Source organism: Salmo trutta, unplaced genomic scaffold, assembly GCF_901001165.1.
Source record: "Salmo trutta unplaced genomic scaffold, fSalTru1.1, whole genome shotgun sequence".
Taxonomy (NCBI): domain Eukaryota; kingdom Metazoa; phylum Chordata; class Actinopteri; order Salmoniformes; family Salmonidae; genus Salmo; species Salmo trutta.
Genome location: NW_021822962.1, coordinates 3,403,146 through 3,423,962, shown reverse-complemented (window position 1 = coordinate 3,423,962; position 20,817 = coordinate 3,403,146). Strand labels below are relative to the sequence as shown.

General features: G+C 38.8%; 1 protein-coding gene and 1 long non-coding RNA gene across 4 annotated transcripts in view; one reads left to right on the top strand and one right to left on the bottom strand.

The window, feature by feature from the left end:
* The window catches only part of sycp1 (synaptonemal complex protein 1), a 29,011-nt gene that overhangs the window by 6,709 nt on the left and 1,485 nt on the right, over positions 1 to 20,817 (top strand). Inside the window, exons 1-31 of one of the 3 annotated variants that reach the window (XM_029746723.1) lie at positions 8,027 to 8,104; positions 8,442 to 8,577; positions 8,670 to 8,754; positions 9,014 to 9,057; positions 11,619 to 11,783; positions 11,904 to 11,971; positions 12,060 to 12,133; positions 12,246 to 12,304; positions 13,912 to 13,978; positions 14,104 to 14,177; positions 14,332 to 14,440; positions 16,181 to 16,275; positions 16,472 to 16,656; positions 16,757 to 16,824; positions 16,978 to 17,039; positions 17,157 to 17,273; positions 17,394 to 17,498; positions 17,627 to 17,730; positions 17,830 to 17,947; positions 18,061 to 18,131; positions 18,243 to 18,324; positions 18,900 to 18,962; positions 19,042 to 19,104; positions 19,212 to 19,274; positions 19,363 to 19,479; positions 19,558 to 19,668; positions 19,786 to 19,878; positions 19,987 to 20,061; positions 20,151 to 20,228; positions 20,325 to 20,504; positions 20,637 to 20,711. In XM_029746723.1, the coding sequence (XP_029602583.1) occupies positions 8,443 to 8,577; positions 8,670 to 8,754; positions 9,014 to 9,057; positions 11,619 to 11,783; positions 11,904 to 11,971; positions 12,060 to 12,133; positions 12,246 to 12,304; positions 13,912 to 13,978; positions 14,104 to 14,177; positions 14,332 to 14,440; positions 16,181 to 16,275; positions 16,472 to 16,656; positions 16,757 to 16,824; positions 16,978 to 17,039; positions 17,157 to 17,273; positions 17,394 to 17,498; positions 17,627 to 17,730; positions 17,830 to 17,947; positions 18,061 to 18,131; positions 18,243 to 18,324; positions 18,900 to 18,962; positions 19,042 to 19,104; positions 19,212 to 19,274; positions 19,363 to 19,479; positions 19,558 to 19,668; positions 19,786 to 19,878; positions 19,987 to 20,061; positions 20,151 to 20,228; positions 20,325 to 20,504; positions 20,637 to 20,711 (2,805 nt within the window). In that variant the 5' untranslated portion in view covers positions 8,027 to 8,104; position 8,442. Of the gene's footprint in view, positions 1 to 8,026; positions 8,125 to 8,441; positions 8,578 to 8,669; positions 8,755 to 9,013; positions 9,058 to 11,618; positions 11,784 to 11,903; positions 11,972 to 12,059; positions 12,134 to 12,245; positions 12,305 to 13,911; positions 13,979 to 14,103; positions 14,178 to 14,331; positions 14,441 to 16,180; positions 16,276 to 16,471; positions 16,657 to 16,756; positions 16,825 to 16,977; positions 17,040 to 17,156; positions 17,274 to 17,393; positions 17,499 to 17,626; positions 17,731 to 17,829; positions 17,948 to 18,060; positions 18,132 to 18,242; positions 18,325 to 18,899; positions 18,963 to 19,041; positions 19,105 to 19,211; positions 19,275 to 19,362; positions 19,480 to 19,557; positions 19,669 to 19,785; positions 19,879 to 19,986; positions 20,062 to 20,150; positions 20,229 to 20,324; positions 20,505 to 20,636; positions 20,712 to 20,817 lie in introns of those variants that run through there. The other 2 variants (XM_029746722.1, XM_029746724.1) reach the window with 2 other exon arrangements.
* On the bottom strand, positions 6,696 to 8,491 carry LOC115187736 (uncharacterized). Its single transcript, XR_003876125.1, has 3 exons — positions 8,428 to 8,491; positions 8,009 to 8,119; positions 6,696 to 7,529 (listed from the first exon to the last, which is right to left on the bottom strand). It is a non-coding gene; the product is annotated as an uncharacterized LOC115187736 (long non-coding RNA).

Below are 20,817 nucleotides of genomic sequence, written 5' to 3'. Positions count from 1 at the left end.
GGTTCTACCATCAAACTAAACAACCATCTGTCTGTCGAACATCATCCTGGTCCAACCATCAAACTAAACAACCATCTGTTTGTTGAACATCATCCTGGTTCTACCATCAAACTAAACAAACTGAACAACCATCTGTCTGTAGAACATCATCCTGGTTCTACCATCAAACTTAACAACCATCTGTCTGTAGAACATCGTCCTTGTTCTACCATCAAACTAAACAACCATCTGTCTGTCAAACATCATCCTGATTCTACCATCAAACTAAATAAACTAAACAACCATCTGTCTGTAGAACATCATCCTGGTTCTACCATCAAACTAAACAAACTAAACCACCACCTGTCTGTAGAACATCATCCTGGTTCTACCATAAAACTAAACAACCATCTGTCTGTAGAACATCATCCTGGTTCTACCATAAAACTAAACAAACATCTGTCTATCGAACATCATCCTGGTTCTACCATTAAACTAAAAACCATCTGTCTGTCGAACATCATCCTGGTTCTACCATAAAACTAAACAACCATCTGTCTGTCGAACATCATCCTGGTTCTACCATAAAACTAAAAACCACCTGTCTGTATAACATCATCCTGGTTCTACCATCAAACTAAACAAACTAAACAACCATCTGTCTGTAGAACATCGTCCTGGTTCTACCATCAAACTAAACAACCATCTGTCTGTATAACATCATCCTGGTTCTACCATCAAACTAAACAAACTAAACAACCATCTGTCTGTAGAACATCATCCTGGTTCTACCATCAAACTAAACATCTGTCTGTAGACCATCATCCTGGTTCTACCATCAAACTAAACAACCATCTGTCTGTAGAACATCATCCTGGTTCTACCATCAAACTAAACAACCATCTGTCTGTAGACCATCATCCTGGTTCTACCATCAAACTAAACAACCATCTGTCTGTCGAACATCATCCTGGTTCTACCATCAAACTAAACAACCATCTGTCTGTAGAACATCATCCTGGTTCTACCATCAAACTAAACAACCATCTGTCTGTAGACCATCATCCTGGTTCTACCATCAAACTAAACAACCATCTGTCTGTCGAACATCATCCTGGTTCTACCATCAAACTAAACAACCATCTGTCTGTAGAACATCATCCTGGTTCTACCATCAAACTAAACAAACTAAACAACCACCTGTCTGTCGAACATCATCCTGGTTCTACCATCAAACTAAACAACCTTCTGTCTGTAGAACATCATCCTGGTTCTACCATCAAACTAAACAACCATGTGTCTGTCGAACATCATCCTGGTTCTACCATCAAACTAAACAAACTAAACAACCATCTGTCTGTAGAACATCATCCTGGTTCTACCATAAAACTAAACAACCATCTGTCTGTCGAACATCATCCTGGTTCTACCATAAAACTAAACAAACTAAAAAAACATCTGTCTGTAGAACATCATCCTGGTTCTACCATCAAACTAAACAACCATCTGTCTGTCGAACATCATCCTGGTCCTACCATCAAACTAAACAACCATCTGTTTGTTGAACATCATCCTGGTTCTACCATCAAACTAAACAACCATTCTGTTTGTTGAACATCATCCTGGTTCTACCATCAAACTAAACAACCATCTGTCTGTCGAACATCTTCCTGGTCCAACCATCAAACTAAACGACCATCTGTTTGTTGAACATCATCCTGGTGATACCATCAAACTAAACAAACTGAACAACCATCTGTCTGTAGAACATCATCCTGGTTCTACCATCAAACTAAACAACCATCTGTCTGTAGAACATCGTCCTTGTTCTACCATCAAACTAAACAACCATCTGTCTGTCAAACATCATCCTGGTTCTACCATCAAACTAAATAAACTAAACAACCATCTGTCTGTAGAACATCATCCTGGTTCTACCATCAAACTAAACAAACTAAACAACCACCTGTCTGTAGAACATCATCCTGGTTCTACCATAAAACTAAACAACCATCTGTCTGTAGAACATCATCCTGGTTCTACCATAAAACTAAACAAACATCTGTCTATCGAACATCATCCTGGTTCTACCATTAAACTAAAAACCATCTATCTGTCGAACATCATCCTGGTTCTACCATAAAACTAAACAACCATCTGTCTGTCGAACATCATCCTGGTTCTACCATAAAACTAAAAACCACCTGTCTGTATAACATCATCCTGGTTCTACCATCAAACTAAACAAACTAAACAACCATCTGTCTGTGGAACATCGTCCTGGTTCTACCATCAAACTAAACAACCATCTGTCTGTATAACATCATCCTGGTTCTACCATCAAACTAAACAAACTAAACAACCATCTGTCTGTAGAACATCATCCTGGTTCTACCATCAAACTAAACAACCATCTGTCTGTAGACCATCATCCTGGTTCTACCATCAAACTAAACAACCATCTGTCTGTAGAACATCATCCTGGTTCTACCATCAAACTAAACATCTGTCTGTAGACCATCATCCTGGTTCTACCATCAAACTAAACAACCATCTGTCTGTAGAACATCATCCTGGTTCTACCATCAAACTAAACAACCATCTGTCTGTAGACCATCATCCTGGTTCTACCATCAAACTAAACAACCATCTGTCTGTCGAACATCATCCTGGTTCTACCATCAAACTAAACAACCATCTGTCTGTAGAACATCATCCTGGTTCTACCATCAAACTAAACAACCATCTGTCTGTAGACCATCATCCTGGTTCTACCATCAAACTAAACAACCATCTGTCTGTCGAACATCATCCTGGTTCTACCATCAAACTAAACAACCATCTGTCTGTAGAACATCATCCTGGTTCTACCATCAAACTAAACAAACTAAACAACCACCTGTCTGTCGAACATCATCCTGGTTCTACCATCAAACTAAACAACCATCTGTCTGTAGAACTCATACAGACTCTTTCTATCTATGGTACTTCTCCATGTTTATGTCAGGGGGTGGTTTATGCACACATTAAATGGATGACAGACAAGAGAGGTGCTAAGTGATGGATATGGACAAATGAATTGCCTGTCACTTGTACAATGATCCTCCCTTCTCCCTAATTCTGTCACTGTCTAATATACGGTCATGTTTCAAGACAGAGCAGTGTTATGTTTCCTCTACTCTGCTATTATTTATTTCAGCTGTTAATGTAGGAGCCAGGAGGATAGCTAAATCACCTCATGATCTTGAGTCTTATTCATGCAACTGTTTGCAGCTATCCTACATATCATCACTTCATCCTCTGAATTCCACTTAGCATTTTTCTTTATAAATGTGACATAGGCCTAAAGAGACATGGAATGTGATGACATGCAATATTGTCTTTAAAAAAGAGTCTACAGACAGCCTTCCCTAACAGTGTATCAAGAGTTATTATAACCATAATGTCATTTAATAGAAAGGCCATTAAACAATGTAACCACCACTACTACCACCATCAGGATCTTTGAAATTTAAGCTGTACCAACAAAAGAAGAACCGACATCTGGATGGTGAAAAATCATGCAGGTTGGGGGTTATTGTGACCTGCTGGTGGCGGCTTGTAGGCTGGGCTGGGGGGCTGGGATGCTGGGCTGGACTGCTAGGCTGGGGGGCTGGGCTGGGAGGCTGTGGGCTGGGGGGCTGGGCTGGGAGGTTGGGAGACTGGGCTGGGTTGTTGGCTGGGCTGGCTGGGTGTGATGTCTTCCCTCCTCCCCTCTTCTCCTCTCCTCTGTCCCAGCTTGCGGATTAATGACGGTCTCCTCTCCTCAAAGAGAGAGATGTTTACCGCTGCACCGTGTCGTCCAGGATGGCTCAGCCAGACACAGGCAGCAGCATTAAGAGGTCTCTGTCACAGAAACAATAACGGCGACTGAAACGCCTCCATAACTCAGGAACCTCTCCCGCCTGGCTCTTTTAAGAAGAGCTTTAATCAACGTTTATGACACCCCTTTGTCCTTTATTGCCTATATATTTCCAGAACAATCCAAACATCATATCCCCGGAGAACGGCACTATTAACGGTAAAAGAGGCATACAGTGAGGGGTCGTTGACCTCCACTAAAGGAGATTTGATCTATATTGTACAGGACGTGGTTTTATCCTTCGTCCTCCTCCTCCTCCTCCTGAATGTGTGCTTTGCTTTCCACAGTGCTTTTGAATGGGATCACCTTGGAAAGGTTTCTTAGTGCACACCCCTATGAAGACAGTGGTGTACTGTACTGTTTAATACCTGGGCAGGGCTGTGGATGTCTTCTCTGTTTGATCTTGTTGATGGAATGTTACAGTATCAGGGTGTTTACCTCTTACCATACCTTGGGAAATGATGGCTGGTTTGTGCCTGCAGGGCTGGAAACGTTGGCATTAGGCTTTATGTAATACTGTAATGCACTACATAGCCTTTCCTCTGTACAGTCCCTCAATATGGCAAAGGCTACGTCCCAATGGCACCATATTCCCAATAAAGTGCACTACTTTTGACCAGAGCCCAGGTCAAATGTAGTACACGACATAGAGAAAGGGGGCCATTTGGGACAAAGACAATGCCTGTCTTAGGCAGCCTGTTACTGTAATACTACATAGGCCTATGTATTATATTTAATGCATCATCTGTAGCTACATTGATCTTGACTAATGTCTTGGTGCGCTGCAAAGGTACAAAGCGAGGGAATTCATGAGTTCGTATGTCCCGACAATGGAAGGTTACGATATGAGAATGTCATGTTTATAGTATAAAGTATTAGGAAGACATTGAAGATTTAGGATATAACAGCAATGTTTTGCTTGTTGATGAAAAGTTGAGGCTTGTGCAGAACCATACAACCTTAATGTGTAGAGTAATGATATCTAGGTATGCACATAATGATGTCATTAGCAAGTAACCGACTGTTTGTTTTCGCTTGCTCTTTCAAGAGATTCAATTTCATGTGAGGACATATTGCAATTGCTCGCTGCGTTGAAAATGCAATATTTGAACTTGGTGTGTAAACTCTGAGCTGCCCTTCCAGCACTGATAACTACGCCAGATTACACTTGATAAATAAACACAACGTGTGGATTTGGAATTTAAACAAATACTGGGTTCCCAGGAGGCCTTCTGCTCTGCTAAATCTGTGTGTCTGATACTTTCCTCCTAATGCTTATTTTGAGGGGCTTTGTGACATCAGAAGCTTCTCTGTCTAGCCAAGATATATGGTTTTGCATGAACAGGCCAGGTCAGCCTTGTAAAATAAGTCTTCTCACCTCAATGGGACTTCCTGAATAAATAAAGATTGAAAACGAAATAAAAGAAACATGATTTCAACAGTCATAGAGCAGTTATGGACCAGAACCATGGGAGTGGGATTCAGTAGATACATCCATAAGAATATCTGTGGAAGTTCTGATTCCCAATCAAATACTTACAGTAGCCTGTCTACCCCACAATACCACATAGTATAGAACTAGTGTGTAGGTTGGTTTGCCAGAGGTTCAACGTCTTCACTAAATCTCTGATGCAGAAAATCACACATAACAGCTATGACCTCATCCGCTTTTATGAGCTGTAATGAATTGCGCAGTAGTGAATGATGTCTGATTAGTAGCAGCTTTACTCATCAAGAATGACCATGGATAAATAGCCGTGGAGACTGGAGAGGCAACGGTGGCAGCATTTCATATGAAAGCCCTTGACTCTCTCTCTCAAACAGTACAGGGAGATGACTGTGATGTCATTATGCCATGATGCTTTCACTGTAAAGATCCCACACTACTCAGCCCAGCAGCCCTGGATTGTGTCCTAAATGACCCCCTATTCCCTATATAGTGTGCTACTTTTAACCAGGCCACTTCCCTATATAGTGCACTGCTTTTGACCAGAACCCCATATAGGGAATAGGGTGTCATTTGGGATGCAACCCTGGAAAAAACAGGTTTACCAGCAGCAAGCGTGATGCTGCCGGTTCTGATGCTGCCTGGGCTGGGCCGGTGAGGAGGACCCAGTCCATTACACCACCACCGGGCACACAACCAGGGCCAAGTCATGTGCCAAAGAATGTGAAAGGAAAAAGTAAGGAGAGAAGGAGAGGTACGGTAGCTTAGGTAGGAATGGATGGAAGAGTTTTACTTTCTTAATTAACCCTCTTCTTTCCTATGTGGAACATAAGGCTTCCATGAGAGAGCACTACTGTTGCCGATCTCCTGCCTTTTTGGTGCTAGTTTTCTATGACAGACCACAGTCCTTCCTCACCTCCTACGTACGGTTCTGGATGGAAGGGTGGAGGAAGGGAAGGTACAGCATGGTTCCTTTATTTTTCATGTTTGAACTGACGTGAGAGAGAGCCCATCAGATGTGACAGGGCCTCAGGCCTGCAATCTGAGGTAGACTACAGATGTCACTTTTCCCTGTGGATTGCTGTGTGCACTCATGGTCAAAGTTCTGCACTGTGTCTGTATAACTTTTTGTTGACAACAATGTCTTTTCTTTCTGAAAACAATAAATATGAAAACAATAACTGCTGATCACGCCTTATGTAGAGGATGCCAGTTTCATAATAATCCTACTTGTATTTAGTCAGTCCTGTAGGAAGCTTTCGCTAGGTAGGGGCCCAATGTATCTTTTTTTTGTTATTTTTGTTTTCTGTCACACACTCCCACCCTGTGGTCATTACCAAGAACTGTACAAGAAAGAAGTGAATGAAACATATTTGAATCTCTCTTAGATGTCTGTCAAACACACAGGTATACACACAGTGAAAAACAAAACTATAGCATGAAAGAGAAAGTTAGCCACTACATGTAAACATAAACAACAATATTTTAGAAATATGAATACATAACTAAAAGACTAACCTCAATAGAGGCCAGGTTCAATACTGACAAACTGCAAACAAAAATACATTACTGCAGTGGCATAACTTTCTAAGCAATAAATTGTATTTTTGTTTGAATACACAAACAGTGATAATCAAAGCAAACAGATACATTAATGTAAAATGTACCACGCTTCAAACATTTCTTCAAAAAAACATTGGTACTCATCAAACTGGTTCTCATAGGAACGATCACACACAGCCACAACACATTTGTCTACTGGACAGTTTTACCTAGAGATCCTAGTAAATTGTTCTAATTCCAAATTCTATGGAACAGACAATCTTTGGTCATCATCATCATTTTCACATGCTCAAGGGACTTGGAGGGAGGCACTTTGACGTCAGCAAATATGCACATAAAGATACTTTTAATCATGTGTTTCATACATTGATGATGGCCATAATGTGGTCTTGACACAAAAAAGAAAACAGAAATGGGATATTGTGTTCATTAGCCAGGAGAGATATTATGATGTAATTAAAAACACACTGAGTACACCAAACGCAGAACATCCTTAATTCGTCGAGGCATGGACACTACAAGGTGTCCAAAGTGTTCCACAGGGATGTTGGCCCATGTTGACTCCAATGCTTCAAATAGCTGTGTCAAGTTGGCTGGATGTCCTTTGTGTGGTGGAATATTCTTGATTCACACAGGAAACTGTTGAGCGTGAAAAAACCCAGCAGCGTTACAGTTCTTGCCACAAACCGGTGCGCCTGACACATACCACCATACCCCGTTCAAAGGAAGGCACTTACATTTTTTGTCTTTCCCATTTAACCTCTGAATTGTCTCAAGGCATAAAAATCCTTATTTAACCTGTCTCCTCCCCTTCATCTACACTGATTGAAGTGGATTTAACAAATAACATCAAACCTGGCCCGTTACTGTGGCCAAAGGATACAATAGCTGCTTGAATTAATTGGCTAACTTAGTCTACAATGTTTCCATAAAATACATATAAATTACTGGTATAATGCAACTGTCTATTTCTTCAAATGTATCCGTTCGATAGCTACATTCCTCACACGCTCACAAAATATAGGTATTTTAGATATTTAAAAATGTCGTTTAGGATGGAATAAAGTTGAGAAGTCGTTTGTGTTTTCGGTTTGGAAAGTGAGGAAATCATGGCCTACCACGCGCTGGTTTAGAAGAGATGTGCTCGTGCCTGCAGTAGAGCTCAGCCGTTGAATTTCAACTCAAAAACCGTTGGCTGTCTTCTTCATCGCCAGGTACCGTGCTATTAGCTAACGTAAGCAAATAATTCACAATTAGATATTAGATAGATATTAATTAGCTTAATATATTAGGTCAATATATTTAGTTTTCTTGTGAATGTGGCCAGTCTCCGACCGCAACAGCATAGCTGACATTAGCGAAAGTTGCTAGCTAAAATTAGCTAACGTTAGATGTTTGCTGTTGTGACGACATTTCAGTTCGCTAACTAAGGTTTTATGAAGAAAAAATTGCCAAAGGCCCTTGCTTGCTACTTTACTAAATGTCAATAGCGTGTTGTTGACAATTAGCTACTATAGCTAGCTAACATTAACGTTACCATTTCGTTTTTAGGATGGAGAGAGAGAGAGGATTCAACTTCAAGCTGTTGGTGCCTCCTAGAGTCAACCCAATCCCAGGACAGGTTTCTACTGTCAAACCACAGGAAATAGTGGAGGATGGGGGATGTTTCATGCAAACTTTGCAGCAGGTACCTCAGCTTTATGTTTAGTTTGAAATACAATTGTTTGGTATTTTGTCAATTTGAATGACTTTACACTGATGTGCTACTTCATTTCTTAGGGTTATAATAAATGTTTGGACAAAGAGTCAAACATGCCTTTTCCCTCTATGAATACGGTTGTGCCAACAAAACCCACCAGATCAGGTATTTTATTACCATATGCATTATACATGTAAAAATGCATATGGAACTTTCATTTAAAAAATCTCACATTATTTTTAACATTTAGGGCTGGTTTGTCAAACCCAGATACTCCATTGAAGGTGCTTTTTAGTCACGGAAATAGGGATAGGCTAAACTGGTCCCTACAGTTTTATGCAAAATGTATATATTCTAAATCATAAGTTGCACATGCATCTCGAGTTATAATTATTTTCTCATAGATTTTCTCTCCCCTCAAAAGATGTATTCAAGATGAAAGTTGTGCCACCAATGGAAAATGAAGAAGTAAGTAAACTTAGTTTGGTGTGAACACAGATAAAAACATAATAGTATGTGATGTGACTTGGAGCTGGTGGGACGTGGCGTGGGACGTGGGGGAATAAAACTGCTATAGAGAGCAGAGGGGGATGTTTGCTTTGCCAAGCCCCTTGATTCCTTAAGTTTCCCTATACGTTCACCTGTTTATATTACACCAATGAGTATCAACAAGAGTGGGTCTTTAGAAAACCACTTGGGATGTTGCAAACATTTATTTCTGAAAAGCCGAAATGGTCACGTCAACTTTAGCACGCCACAATATACAGTGCATTCGGAAAGTATTCAGACCCCTTCCCTTTTTCCACATTTTGTTACGTTACAGCCTTTTCTAAAATGTATTAAATAACTTTTTCCTCATCAATCTCCACACAATACCACATAATGACAAAGCGAAAACAGCTTTTTAGATTTTTTTGCAAATTTATTAAGAATTAAAAACTTAAAACCTTATTTACAAAGTATTCAGACCGTTTGCTATGAGACTCGAAATTGAGATCAGGTGCATCCTGTTTACATTGATCATCCTTGAGATGTTTCTACAACTTGATTGGACTCCACATGTGGTAAATTCAATTGATTGGACATGATTTGGAAAGGCACACACCTGTCTATATAAGGTCCCACAGTTGACAGTGCATGTCAGAACAAAAACCAAACTATGAGGTCAAAGGAATTGTCCATAGAGCTCAGAGACAGGATTGTGTCGAGGCACAGATCTGGGAAAGGGTACCAAAACATTTCTGCAGCATTGAAGGTCCCCAAGAACACAGTGGCCTCCATCATTCTTAAATGGAAGAAGTTTGGAACAACCAAGGGCAGGGACTGGAAGACTAGTCAGGATCAAGGGAAAGATGAATGGAGCAATGTACAGAGAGATCCATGATGAAAACCTGCTCCAGAGCGCTCAGGACCTCAGATCATTAAAATCATTAAAATCCAGACGGAAAATATTTACACAAGAAGCAACCTAATATCACACAGTCAAACTCTCAGTCATTTAGTAAGTTCACCATTCAGTTAGTGAAGGTTCACCTTCCAACAGGACAATGACCCTAAACACACGGCCAAGACGAACTCAGGAGTGGCTTTGGGACAAGTCTCTGAATGTCCTTGAGTGGCCCAGCCAGAGCACGGACTTGAACCCATTCGAATATTTCTGGAGAGACCTGAAAATAGCTGTGCAGCGACGCTCCCCATCCAACCTGACCGATCTTGAGATTATCTGCAGGGAAGAATGGGAGAAACTCCCCAAATACAGGTGTGCCAAGCTTGTAGAGTCATACCCAAGAAGACTCTAAGCAGTAATCGTTGACAAAGATGCTTCAACAAAATAAAGGGTCTGAATACTTATGTAAAATGTTTTTTTTACACATTTGTAAACATTTCTACAAACCTGTTTTTGCTTTGTCATTATGGGGTATCGTGTGTAGATAGATGAGGGAATAAAAATAAAAATACATTTTAGAAGAAGGCTGTAACGTAACAAAATGTGGGAAAAGCCAAGGGGTCTGAATACTTTCTGAATGCACTGGAAGCCTAGATCAGAGGTATTCAAAGTCAGGGTCGTGGGGGAATTGGAGTAGGGTCCCCCCAATTCAAATAATAATAATAATTTTGGGAGGAACAAAAAATTAAGAGTACAAATTATTGTATTGGACAACATACAAACATTTTTGGGAAAGATACATTGATAAGAAAAATGAACATTTAATGAATTTAAGGTTATTTGTTGACGTAAACATTGAAATTGACTGATTTTAAGGTTGTGTCATAAGATTTGGGGAGGGGTGGGGTCACCAGAAATTCTGGCAAAAAAAATGGGGTCCCTTCTGAAAGAGTTTGAATACCACTGGCCTAGATAGATACCACATTCTACAACTCACCAGCAAGCCAATATTAGTTGAGTGTTAATCTCTGGTGGACAGACTATGGAAACATAAATGGTACAGTAGGTCTGTCATGATACAATGGGATGCGGGAGATAGCGAGCAGCATTAGTTCCGGTCCTTGGGTTTTTTGTCACCGGTTATTTGGAAAAATCAAGATTTGGTGTGGTGTGTTGAATTTCGGAAGGGGAGGGGACATTTGGCCCATAGATTTGCCCGTAACTTGCAAAGAGAGAGGGTAGAGCTCCTCGTTCTATCTCTTCTCTTAACACTTCTTTACCCAGAACTTAATCGAGCATCTGATCAATTACGCTAGACTTTAGTTCTGGGTTAACCGAGATTAGTCGCATATGAGCAAATTAGCCTTTATCTCAATTCTTAGGAGCATTAGTTTTACATAATAGGCTGTGATTCAGAGGAGACTGGAGGAAATAGCTATAGGAGGACGGGCTCATTGTAAAGACTGGAATGGAATAAATGGAACGTATCAAACATATGGAAACCACGTTTGACTCCATTCCATTGATTCCATTCCAGCCATTACAATGAGCCTGTCCTCCTATAGCTCATCCCACCAGCCTCCGCTGATTATGCATAGATTATGCTGTAGATTTCTGACATGTGTTTTCTAAATCTTCTTAGACCAATTGCAAACCCAGTCAGCTGTATTCAAAACTGTTTGAAGAAGTTCAGAAAGTAAAATATTGGAAAGTCAAAGTGGACTCAGAGGCTGTGCAAAAAGACAGGAAGCTGCAAGAAAACAAAAGAACAATTGAAACCCAACGTAAAGCCATTCAAGAATTGCAGGTATGTACCAATAAATGTACAGGTATAGGCCTATATTGAAAAGATGCAAAAAATGCTGAAGTCCTTTAAAAAAAAGAATTATTATTATATATCCTATTTTTCCTTTCCTTTATGTTTTAGTTCGGAAATGAAAGCCTCAGCATAAAACTAGAGGATCAGATCAGTGAGAATGATGATCTGCAGAACAAGTATGTATTTGATTATAACATGAAACTGTCACTATAAATTGTATCATCATCATTCTGCTTTTTTCTGTAATGTTTATTTTTCCAACAGAAACAATGCAACACGGAACCTATGTAATATACTAAAGGATACGTTTGAAAGATCAGCTGAGAAAATCCATCTATGTGAGTAAAACATGCCGACTACTCAGCCTAAGTGTACATGCTAGTTGCCTGAATGCGAAATGATGACATTCTGTGGTCTACGTTGTCCTCAAACCAACCTATGTTCTCTTAGTTGAATCTGAAAGAGAGGAAACCCATCACTTGTTCATGGAAAACAGTGAAACTATTCAGGTGAATATTATAATTTTCTGTTCTTTTGATTAAAATAATATAATTGATATAATTGATTTGTTATCTTCATTAAACCTCTCTAGGGTATGTGGGACGAAATCGTCCCACCTACTCAACAGCCAGTGGAATCCCGTGGCGCGATATTCAAATACCTTAGAAATGCTATTACTTCAATTTCTCAAACATATGACTATTTTACACAATTTTAAAGACAACACTCTCGTTATAATCTAACCACACTGTCCGATTTCAAAAAGGCTTTACAACGAAAGCAAAACATTAGATTATGTCAGCAGAGTACCCAGCCAGAAATAATCAGATACCCATTTTTCAAGCTAGCATATAATGTCACATAAACCCAAACCACAGCTAAATGCAGTACTAACCTTTGATGATCTTCATCAGATGACACTCCTAGGACATTATGTTATACAATACATGCATGTTTTGTTCATCAAGTTCATATTTATATAAAAAAACAGCTTTTTACATTAGCATGTGACGTTCAGAACTAGCATACCCACCGCAAACTTCCGGTGAATTTACTAAATTACTCACGATAAACGTTCACGAAAAACATAACAATTATTTTAAGAATTATAGATACAGAACTCCTTTATGCAATCGCTATGTCCGATTTTAAAATAGCCTTTCGGCAAAAGCACATTTTGCAATATTCTGAGTAGATAGCTCGCCATCACGGGCTAGCTATTTTGACACCCACCAAGTTTGGCCCTCACCAAACTCCGATTTACTATAAGAAAAATTGGATTACCTTTGCTGTTCTTCGTCAGAATGCACTCCCAGGACTTCTACTTCAATAACAAATGTTGGTTTGGTTCAAAATAATCCATAGTTATGTTCAAATATCCTCTGTTTTGTTCGTGCGTTCAAGACACTATCCGAAGGGTGATGAAGGGTTACGCGCCCGACGCGTTTCGTGACAAAAAAATTCTAAATATTCCATTACCGTACTTCGAAGCATGTCAACCGCTGTTTAAAATCAATTTTTATGTGATTTTTCTCGTAAAAAAGCGATAATATTCCGACCGGGAAACCCTGTTTTCGTTCAAAGACGGAAAAATTAAAACAGGGTGTCGGCTCGTGCACGCGCCTCCAGTCTCATTGTTCTCTGATCGACCACTATCCAAATGCGCTACTGTTTTTCAGCCTGGGCCTGCAAAGGCATCATTCCCCGTTCTGCCGCCTTCTGAGAGCCTATGGGAGCCGTAGGAAGTGTCACGTTACAGCAGAGATCCTCAGTTTTCAATAAAGAGAGTGTAGAAGGCCAAGATATGGTCAGAGAGGGCACTTCCTGTAAGGAATCTTCTCAGGTTTTTGCCTGCCATATGAGTTATGTTATACTCACAGACACCATTCAAACAGTTTTAGAAACTTTAGGGTGTTGTCTATCCAAATCAAACAATTATATGCATATTCTTGTTTCTGGGCAGTAGTAATAGCCAGATTAAATCGGGTACGTTTTTTATCCGGCCGTGCAAATACTGCCCCCTACCCTAGAGAGGTTAATACAGCATGTATGGCGTCAGTTATATGATGCTAGTGAAAAAGAATATTTGTAAAAACATTTGTATTAATTGTTATAGAGGATGAATGCTGCCTTTGAAAGTCTACGTATTCAAGCAGAAACTGATCGCCATGAAATGCTGAAAGGTATGTATACTTGAAATATATCATCATCAATGCACTTGTATTGTGTTGTTGTGAACATAACACTAGGCACTTTACACAGTATATAAAAAGAGAACAATAACTCCAATGATGTGAATATTTTACAGTCAAAGAGGATTTGGAAGAATTTGCCGTTTTAAAGGAGAAGTTTGAGAAAGAATTCAGTATGAAAGAAGAAGAGGTTGGTCTATAACTGACTGAACACGAGTAGAGGACACCCTCTCTGAGTGGTTCCTAAAACACACATTTTCGGAAACCTATTGTTGTCACAAACAATATGAACAGTTTTTGGCATTGTGTATGTAGACTATGCAAACTGAAAATGTCTCTTACAGGTTGTGATACTTCAGATGAAAATGAAGGACAAAGAAAAAGAACTTCAGGCAATCCTGCTCAACCTCCATGAAACACAAGAGAGTTGCAAACGGTTACAACGGGCAGCACGTAAGATGGGCACTTTTTGTTCATTGATTAGGCCTAGATCTTATTTGGACGGGACTGGTATTACTAGAGACGTTGGTTATGTAATTATTACCCCAGCATGTGCGTTATTCCAGAGGATGATTTGCGTAGTATGTTTTTCCAAACTGCCTCCTATAACTCATTTTTTTTCTTCATTCAAGGTGTGAAAATATTTAAAGGTCATGTCAAGATAGTAGGCTACATTGATAACTCGTGCTTGGCTGCCAACATTTGTAGGTGTCCTCATAATATTTAAATTGAGGAAGTGTGATCCAAATCATTATTTTAGAGGTCCACGGTGGAAGTTCCTCCTAATAAAAATGCCCCACATCCTGCTGATATGAGCTGCTGAACAGTAGACCTATTTGCACTTGAGATGCGAAAGTGAACTTGCCATGTCCAACAAAGTTAACCCCGGGGATGCTTTGTGTTCTATTGATCTACTGCCTACTACATCAACAGCCAGGGTTTCTTTAAAGAGACAATCAGCAGTTGAAAAACTAACAATGCCTTCTCCCGCCCCTGCTTTGGTAAAAAGCTTAGGGATGAGGTTAAAGAAGTGTAACCACTCTCAAATTCATAGACAGAACAATGGATGCTTAGTCTGGGCATCCATGATATCAACATTATAGTTGTAACCATGTTCTTAGGCTATATAGTGTTTGTTTACATTTACATTGTTTACAAACAGAGTAAAACAAGCTTATATTTTCTGATGGGGTACGACAGTTGAACTAAGCTCATGAGGCATTTATAAGTTATATTCTTCAAGAAACAATGGCTACATATCAATAATTCACAATTCTCAAAATGGATGTAGCAAATGCAGATTGCCCCTTTTAATAAGCCTATAACCGCAATACTTTTTTATTGCGTATTTAGGCTTAATTAAACTGATGCATTTGGCAATGTTCAACTTCAGTTCACTGGCACAAAAGGTATAAACAAAAGTATTCACTTTGAAAGTTGATAATGGCAGGCCAGTTATATGAAATATACACTGTATACAAAAGTATGTGCACAAAGCGAGGTCCATACAGAAATGGTTTGTCGAGATCGGTGTGGAAGAACTTGACTGGCCTGCACAGAGCCTTGACTTCAACCCCATCAAGCAACTTTGGGATGCATTGGAACGCCGACTGCGAGCCAGGCCTAATCGCCCAACATCAGTACCCAACCTCACTTACTCTTGTGGCTGAATGGAAGCAAGTCCCCGCAGCAATGTTCCAACCACTAGTAGAAAGCCTTCCCAGAAAAGTGGAGGGACCAACTACATATTAATGCCCATGATTTTGGAATTTGATGTTTGACGTGCAGGTGTCCACATACTTATGGTAATGTGCAGCACTTTGTTTTAAGCTTCAATTGATCAAATCAGTTTTATGTTTTCTTGCTCAAACTGCAAGCAATACTTGTCAAACTCTAATGTTACGGAAAACACAGCGATGTCGATAAGAACGAGAGTAGTAATATCAGAGGACCATGGTTATTCTGGCTGGAATTGTTACTCCTGCCATGGCAGATTCAGGACTAAAATTATGGATGTGGTGTTTTGTTCTTGTGCACAATTTACATTACGCTCAGTAAAATGAATTCCATCCGAATAGGTCTTGGTGAACTTTTAAATCCATTTCATGCATTTTACTGGAAGTGAAACTTCCTTATTCCTATATAATATCATATATTACGACAAGAACATTAACATCTTATTTCCTTTGACAGAACAACACCAGGAAGCCCTTCAATGTTCCAAACAAGAACAAGAATCTTTGTTAGAAAGTCTGCAAAGTGCAGAACAGCTCAATGAAGAATGTGAGGTTAGTATGTTGTTTTGTACTCCAATATGTTAATAAAAATTATATTTAAAATGCAAGTTATGCAGTTCATCATGTATATTCCAAGGAGGCATATGTTGGCCATTTTACATTCTAAGTTGTTATTTATCTTTATGTGGCTGTGGATAGTACATAATGAGACAATGGAAAAGTGCATTGTTACTTTAAATCTCTATAGGAAAGTAGAAAAGCTATTGCTACAGCATTAGAGAGCAACAAAGAGGAGAATGCAAAGGTCATTGCCAAGAAAGACTCAAGCTTGGAAGAGCTCAACAAAATAAAAGATCAACAAGCAGACAAGCTTGTACAGATTCAGGCCACAGCCCAGGAATTTCAGACATCATTAACAGTTGAGATACAGAGGTGAGAAATGAATACATTTACTATTTTGACCCCTGTTTGGTGAACCCCAAAATGGTAATCAAGATTCTTATATTACTTTGAATGTTAACTTGTTTCTCAGGGTAAAAGAACTTGAACTGAAGCTTACGGCAGTCACAGAGGAACTTGACAGGAAAAACCTTGAATTAGGTAAAGTATTGCTCGGCTTTGCCTCGTACTTGCGACTGTGCTAAAAAAAGGTGTATCACACACCCTTTCGTGTTACAATTGCTTTATTTTTCGAATATTGACATTTGTTTTAGCTTGTATGCAACCAGATTAAATATAAATTTTGTTTTCTAGGAGAGATCAAAGAACAGAAAGAAAAGAAAGACAGCCAGCTACAAATCCTTGAAGATGAATTGGTAAAGATTATATGTCCCCTATGTTTTGTGGACTCAAATTGGCACTTCCCTCATAACTGTCATGCCTAGTCCATGGTGAGGTTAATGAAATAGCAATTATTTTACTCTTGCCTTTAGGATGTAAAAAATAAATCCATACAGTCACTAGAGGAAACAATTAAAGTTGTGGAGACCAGAACATCAGAACTCACCACAGAGCTTGAGGGGAAACATGCTGAAATTCACCAAGTTAAGGTGAGATGATGTTCAGATGATCAGTTGTGTGGATACATTTATAGCGCTTCTTATTTAGAAGGATATTGTTTGCATAAATCGTATTATCTTTTAATATTGGAATATGTTGTACCCTTCTAGAATAAAGTGGAAACCATGTCTGTTGAAAACATTTTACTGGAAAAGGCTCTTGGAAATGCTGAAACAATGCAAAACGACTTGAACGAAAAAGCCAATATGACTGAGGTTTCATTCTATTAATTGTATTTTCCTTGCACAATATTGGCAATGCAAATTTATGTTTAAATGTTTTGTTTGACACCTGTACATACATGAGTCCAGGAAATAAATTGTTAATATGTTGTATCCCACAGAGGAAAATAAAAGAGATTGAGGGGCAGTTATCTGCTGCAATGAGAAGAGATGAAAAATCCATCAAGGAGAAAGAGAATCTAAAGACAGACATTGTACAGCATGAGTGAGTCCTTGGATGTTCAAGTATAAAGTATTCAATAACCTGAGGGATAGTTTTTTTCTATGTCTTTGTAAATAATGCTGATTGTGAATTATTCTCCAGGGAGAAGTATAAGGAGCTATTAGCAAGTTTCAATCAGCTGCAGCTTGAGAAGAAGACTATTCTGGAGCAGATTCAGAATGAATCCTCAGAGGCAAACATTCTGGTAGCACAACTGAAGGTCTGTATGAATTAAACATGTGATGCTGTCTGTATAGAGTAATACAGAATAATTTAGCAGTTTGCTGATAATTCATGGTATTGTGTTGTAATGGGAATATTCTTGTCATTCAGGAGAGCGAGGCAAAAGAGATGAAGATGAAGAAGGAAATTGAAAGACTCCAAGAAGAAAACCACCAATTACGGTCAGTTAGAGTTAATTGTTTATAAATCTTTAGTAATGATAGTCATTATACAATGTTGCATGCAGCAACATTTGTTTTAATTTCCCAAAATCATTCACCTTTTTCCTGTAGAGAGGAATTGAAATCCTTAAATGCCAAAGTTGAAGAGCAAGGCCAAGACACTGAGAATCTGCAGAAGAAACTTGAAGAAAGGGTAAGCAAATCAACTGTCTATGAGGTTGGAATAATACTGTGAAATTGTGAAAATTATGATAATGCCCTTTTAGTGTAAAAGCAGTTTGAAAAGACCGCCTGAAATTTCTGTATGTTTTGGTGGAATGGAGTTTTGGCCTGCCTGATGTCATCACCATGTGGTAAATTAGTTAATAGACCAATAAGAAAGAGTCTTCCAAACCTCTCTGCCAATAACATCTAGTTGTCAGTTTCCCCCTCCCTACTCAAACCACTCCCAGATAGTCCTAGCTAAATTCTTGCTTGAGAAATTGCTCTTTGCTAAGAAGTTATTTTTGTTTATTTTTTTACCATTTTATTTTAAAACAATCACAGTAAGGTACTTAATTGTTACCCAGAAAATATTTGATATTGAGATAAAACGTCTGTATTGGATCTTTCAACATGATGTCAGTTTAACACTGTTTTTCAAATAAATTATATGGCCAAGTCATGTAAATGTCCAAATCTAAATGCACGTCTGTTTTATTCTATATTCACACTGATGAGTGATAGTAAATAAAGTTGACTATTTTCTGTTTGACTTAATTCCTATAGTGTGGAGATCTGCAGGCTGAGCTCTCAAAGAAAGATAAACAAATGAAAGCAGTGGAGTCAAAGGTGATTATCAAAGTCATGTCTACACTTGGATTATTTTGTCTTTAATTATCTTATCAAACACTTAGCTTTTTCTCTCTAGCTGTCCAACCTGAAGATAAAATTAGAGAGTAAAACTAAAGTTCAGGACGAATACCAAAAAGAGGTTTGTGTTGACTAAAAAATCGATTATAAAATGACAAATGAATTATACAGTAATATAAACTGTTCAGCTTTCTATAACCTGTTTTTCATTTACTTGTATGTTCTCAGAACAAAACGTTGAAGAAACAAATTGCAATTGAGACAGCAAAATCCAGTGAACTTGAAAATGAGGTACCGTGTGGCTTTAAATGGTAATTTACAAGACAAGTGCAACATTGTAATTCAGTTGTGATGCAACATGGTTTTTCATCCATTACAGATAAACAAATTGAAAGAGGAGTCAGAAAATGTTCAACGATCAAATGAAGAGGAATGTAAAAGTTTGCTTGATGACCTTGGAACCAAATCAACATCTGAGGCAGAGCTTCAGAAAAAGGTGCTTATTGGAAGTTAATAATATGGTACATTCTGGTAGATGTGGCAACATACTTGCTGCACATCTTGATCCTTGCAGGTGCAAAAGCTACATCTTGCAGCAACAGATGCCGTCAAGAGTAAGGAAGATACTGAAATCAAATGTCAGAACAAGATAGCAGACATGGTTGCCTTGATGGAAAAGCACAAGGTAAAGTTATTTTTAGGTCAATATCCGCAGATTACACCAACACCGCTGCCATCTTGCATGTTGTATGAAATGTTATCCATGTGTGTTTGTTAACATTTAGTTCTCTGTTGGTATCAGAACCAGTATGACAAAATGGTTGACGAGAAAGATGCAGAGCTTGATGAGAAGAAGAGGAAAGACAAGGAGGCAACTGCTAATAGAACATCACTGGTATGCTACAATATAGTAGAGAAATACACATGAGATCGGATTAACTGGGAGCATTTCAGTAGAGTGTTATACCTCTGCTTCTTGGATATTTTTCTGATTTTTCCTCAGGAATTGGCGCTGTCACAGCAGAAGATTGAGAATGACCGTTTGAAGGAACAACTAAAGAAAGAAATGAACGAGAGGGTAAGTGTGTCATGTCCCATGCTGACAAAGCTGTGTCAAGTGACAAATGTTGTCTATTTACTCAGTCATGATGTCATGTTGGGTTGTAGGAAAGCTTACTACAAGAGATTACAGACCTGAAAAAAGAAAAGAAAATGAGCAGGCAGCTTGAGACACAGGATGAACAGGTAGATATTCAGATATCAGAGCATTACAACAGTTTGTGTTGTTTAAAAGTGTCTGACAAAAATTGTTATTTTAATTTTTTTATATTTACAAATTAGCTGCCTGAGCCAAAGTCCAAAGAAGTTAGGTGTTCTGAAACCCCCAAAGTTTCCTCCTCCGCCAAGATGCCTGTGTTCCGTTTGGCAAAAGACAGTCAGAGAAAGACAAAAACTCTGAAAGCCTCTGTAACCCCATCCCAAACCTCAGAGAAAATAGTTGTTGTGACTCCAAACATTAATGTAAGTGATCATGAACTTCTTAAAAATGATTCTGTTCGGGTCAAACATTTTCTGAAATGTTTCTCCACTACATCCATGTGCATCATCACTGTATAATACCTTAGATGAACTGATAGTGTTGATGTGTCAAAGGAAATGGAAAACGAAGCCCCAAAAACTCCATCTTGGAGCTCCATGACAAGAGTTGCAGCAACACCACGAATTAAGGTATTGGAATTGGTTGATTATTTTATTTGTTGTATTCATAATGCATAAGTTACGCTATTCAATAATAAATTATCTGTATGATCACTGTAGAATTGATTAGATGAAC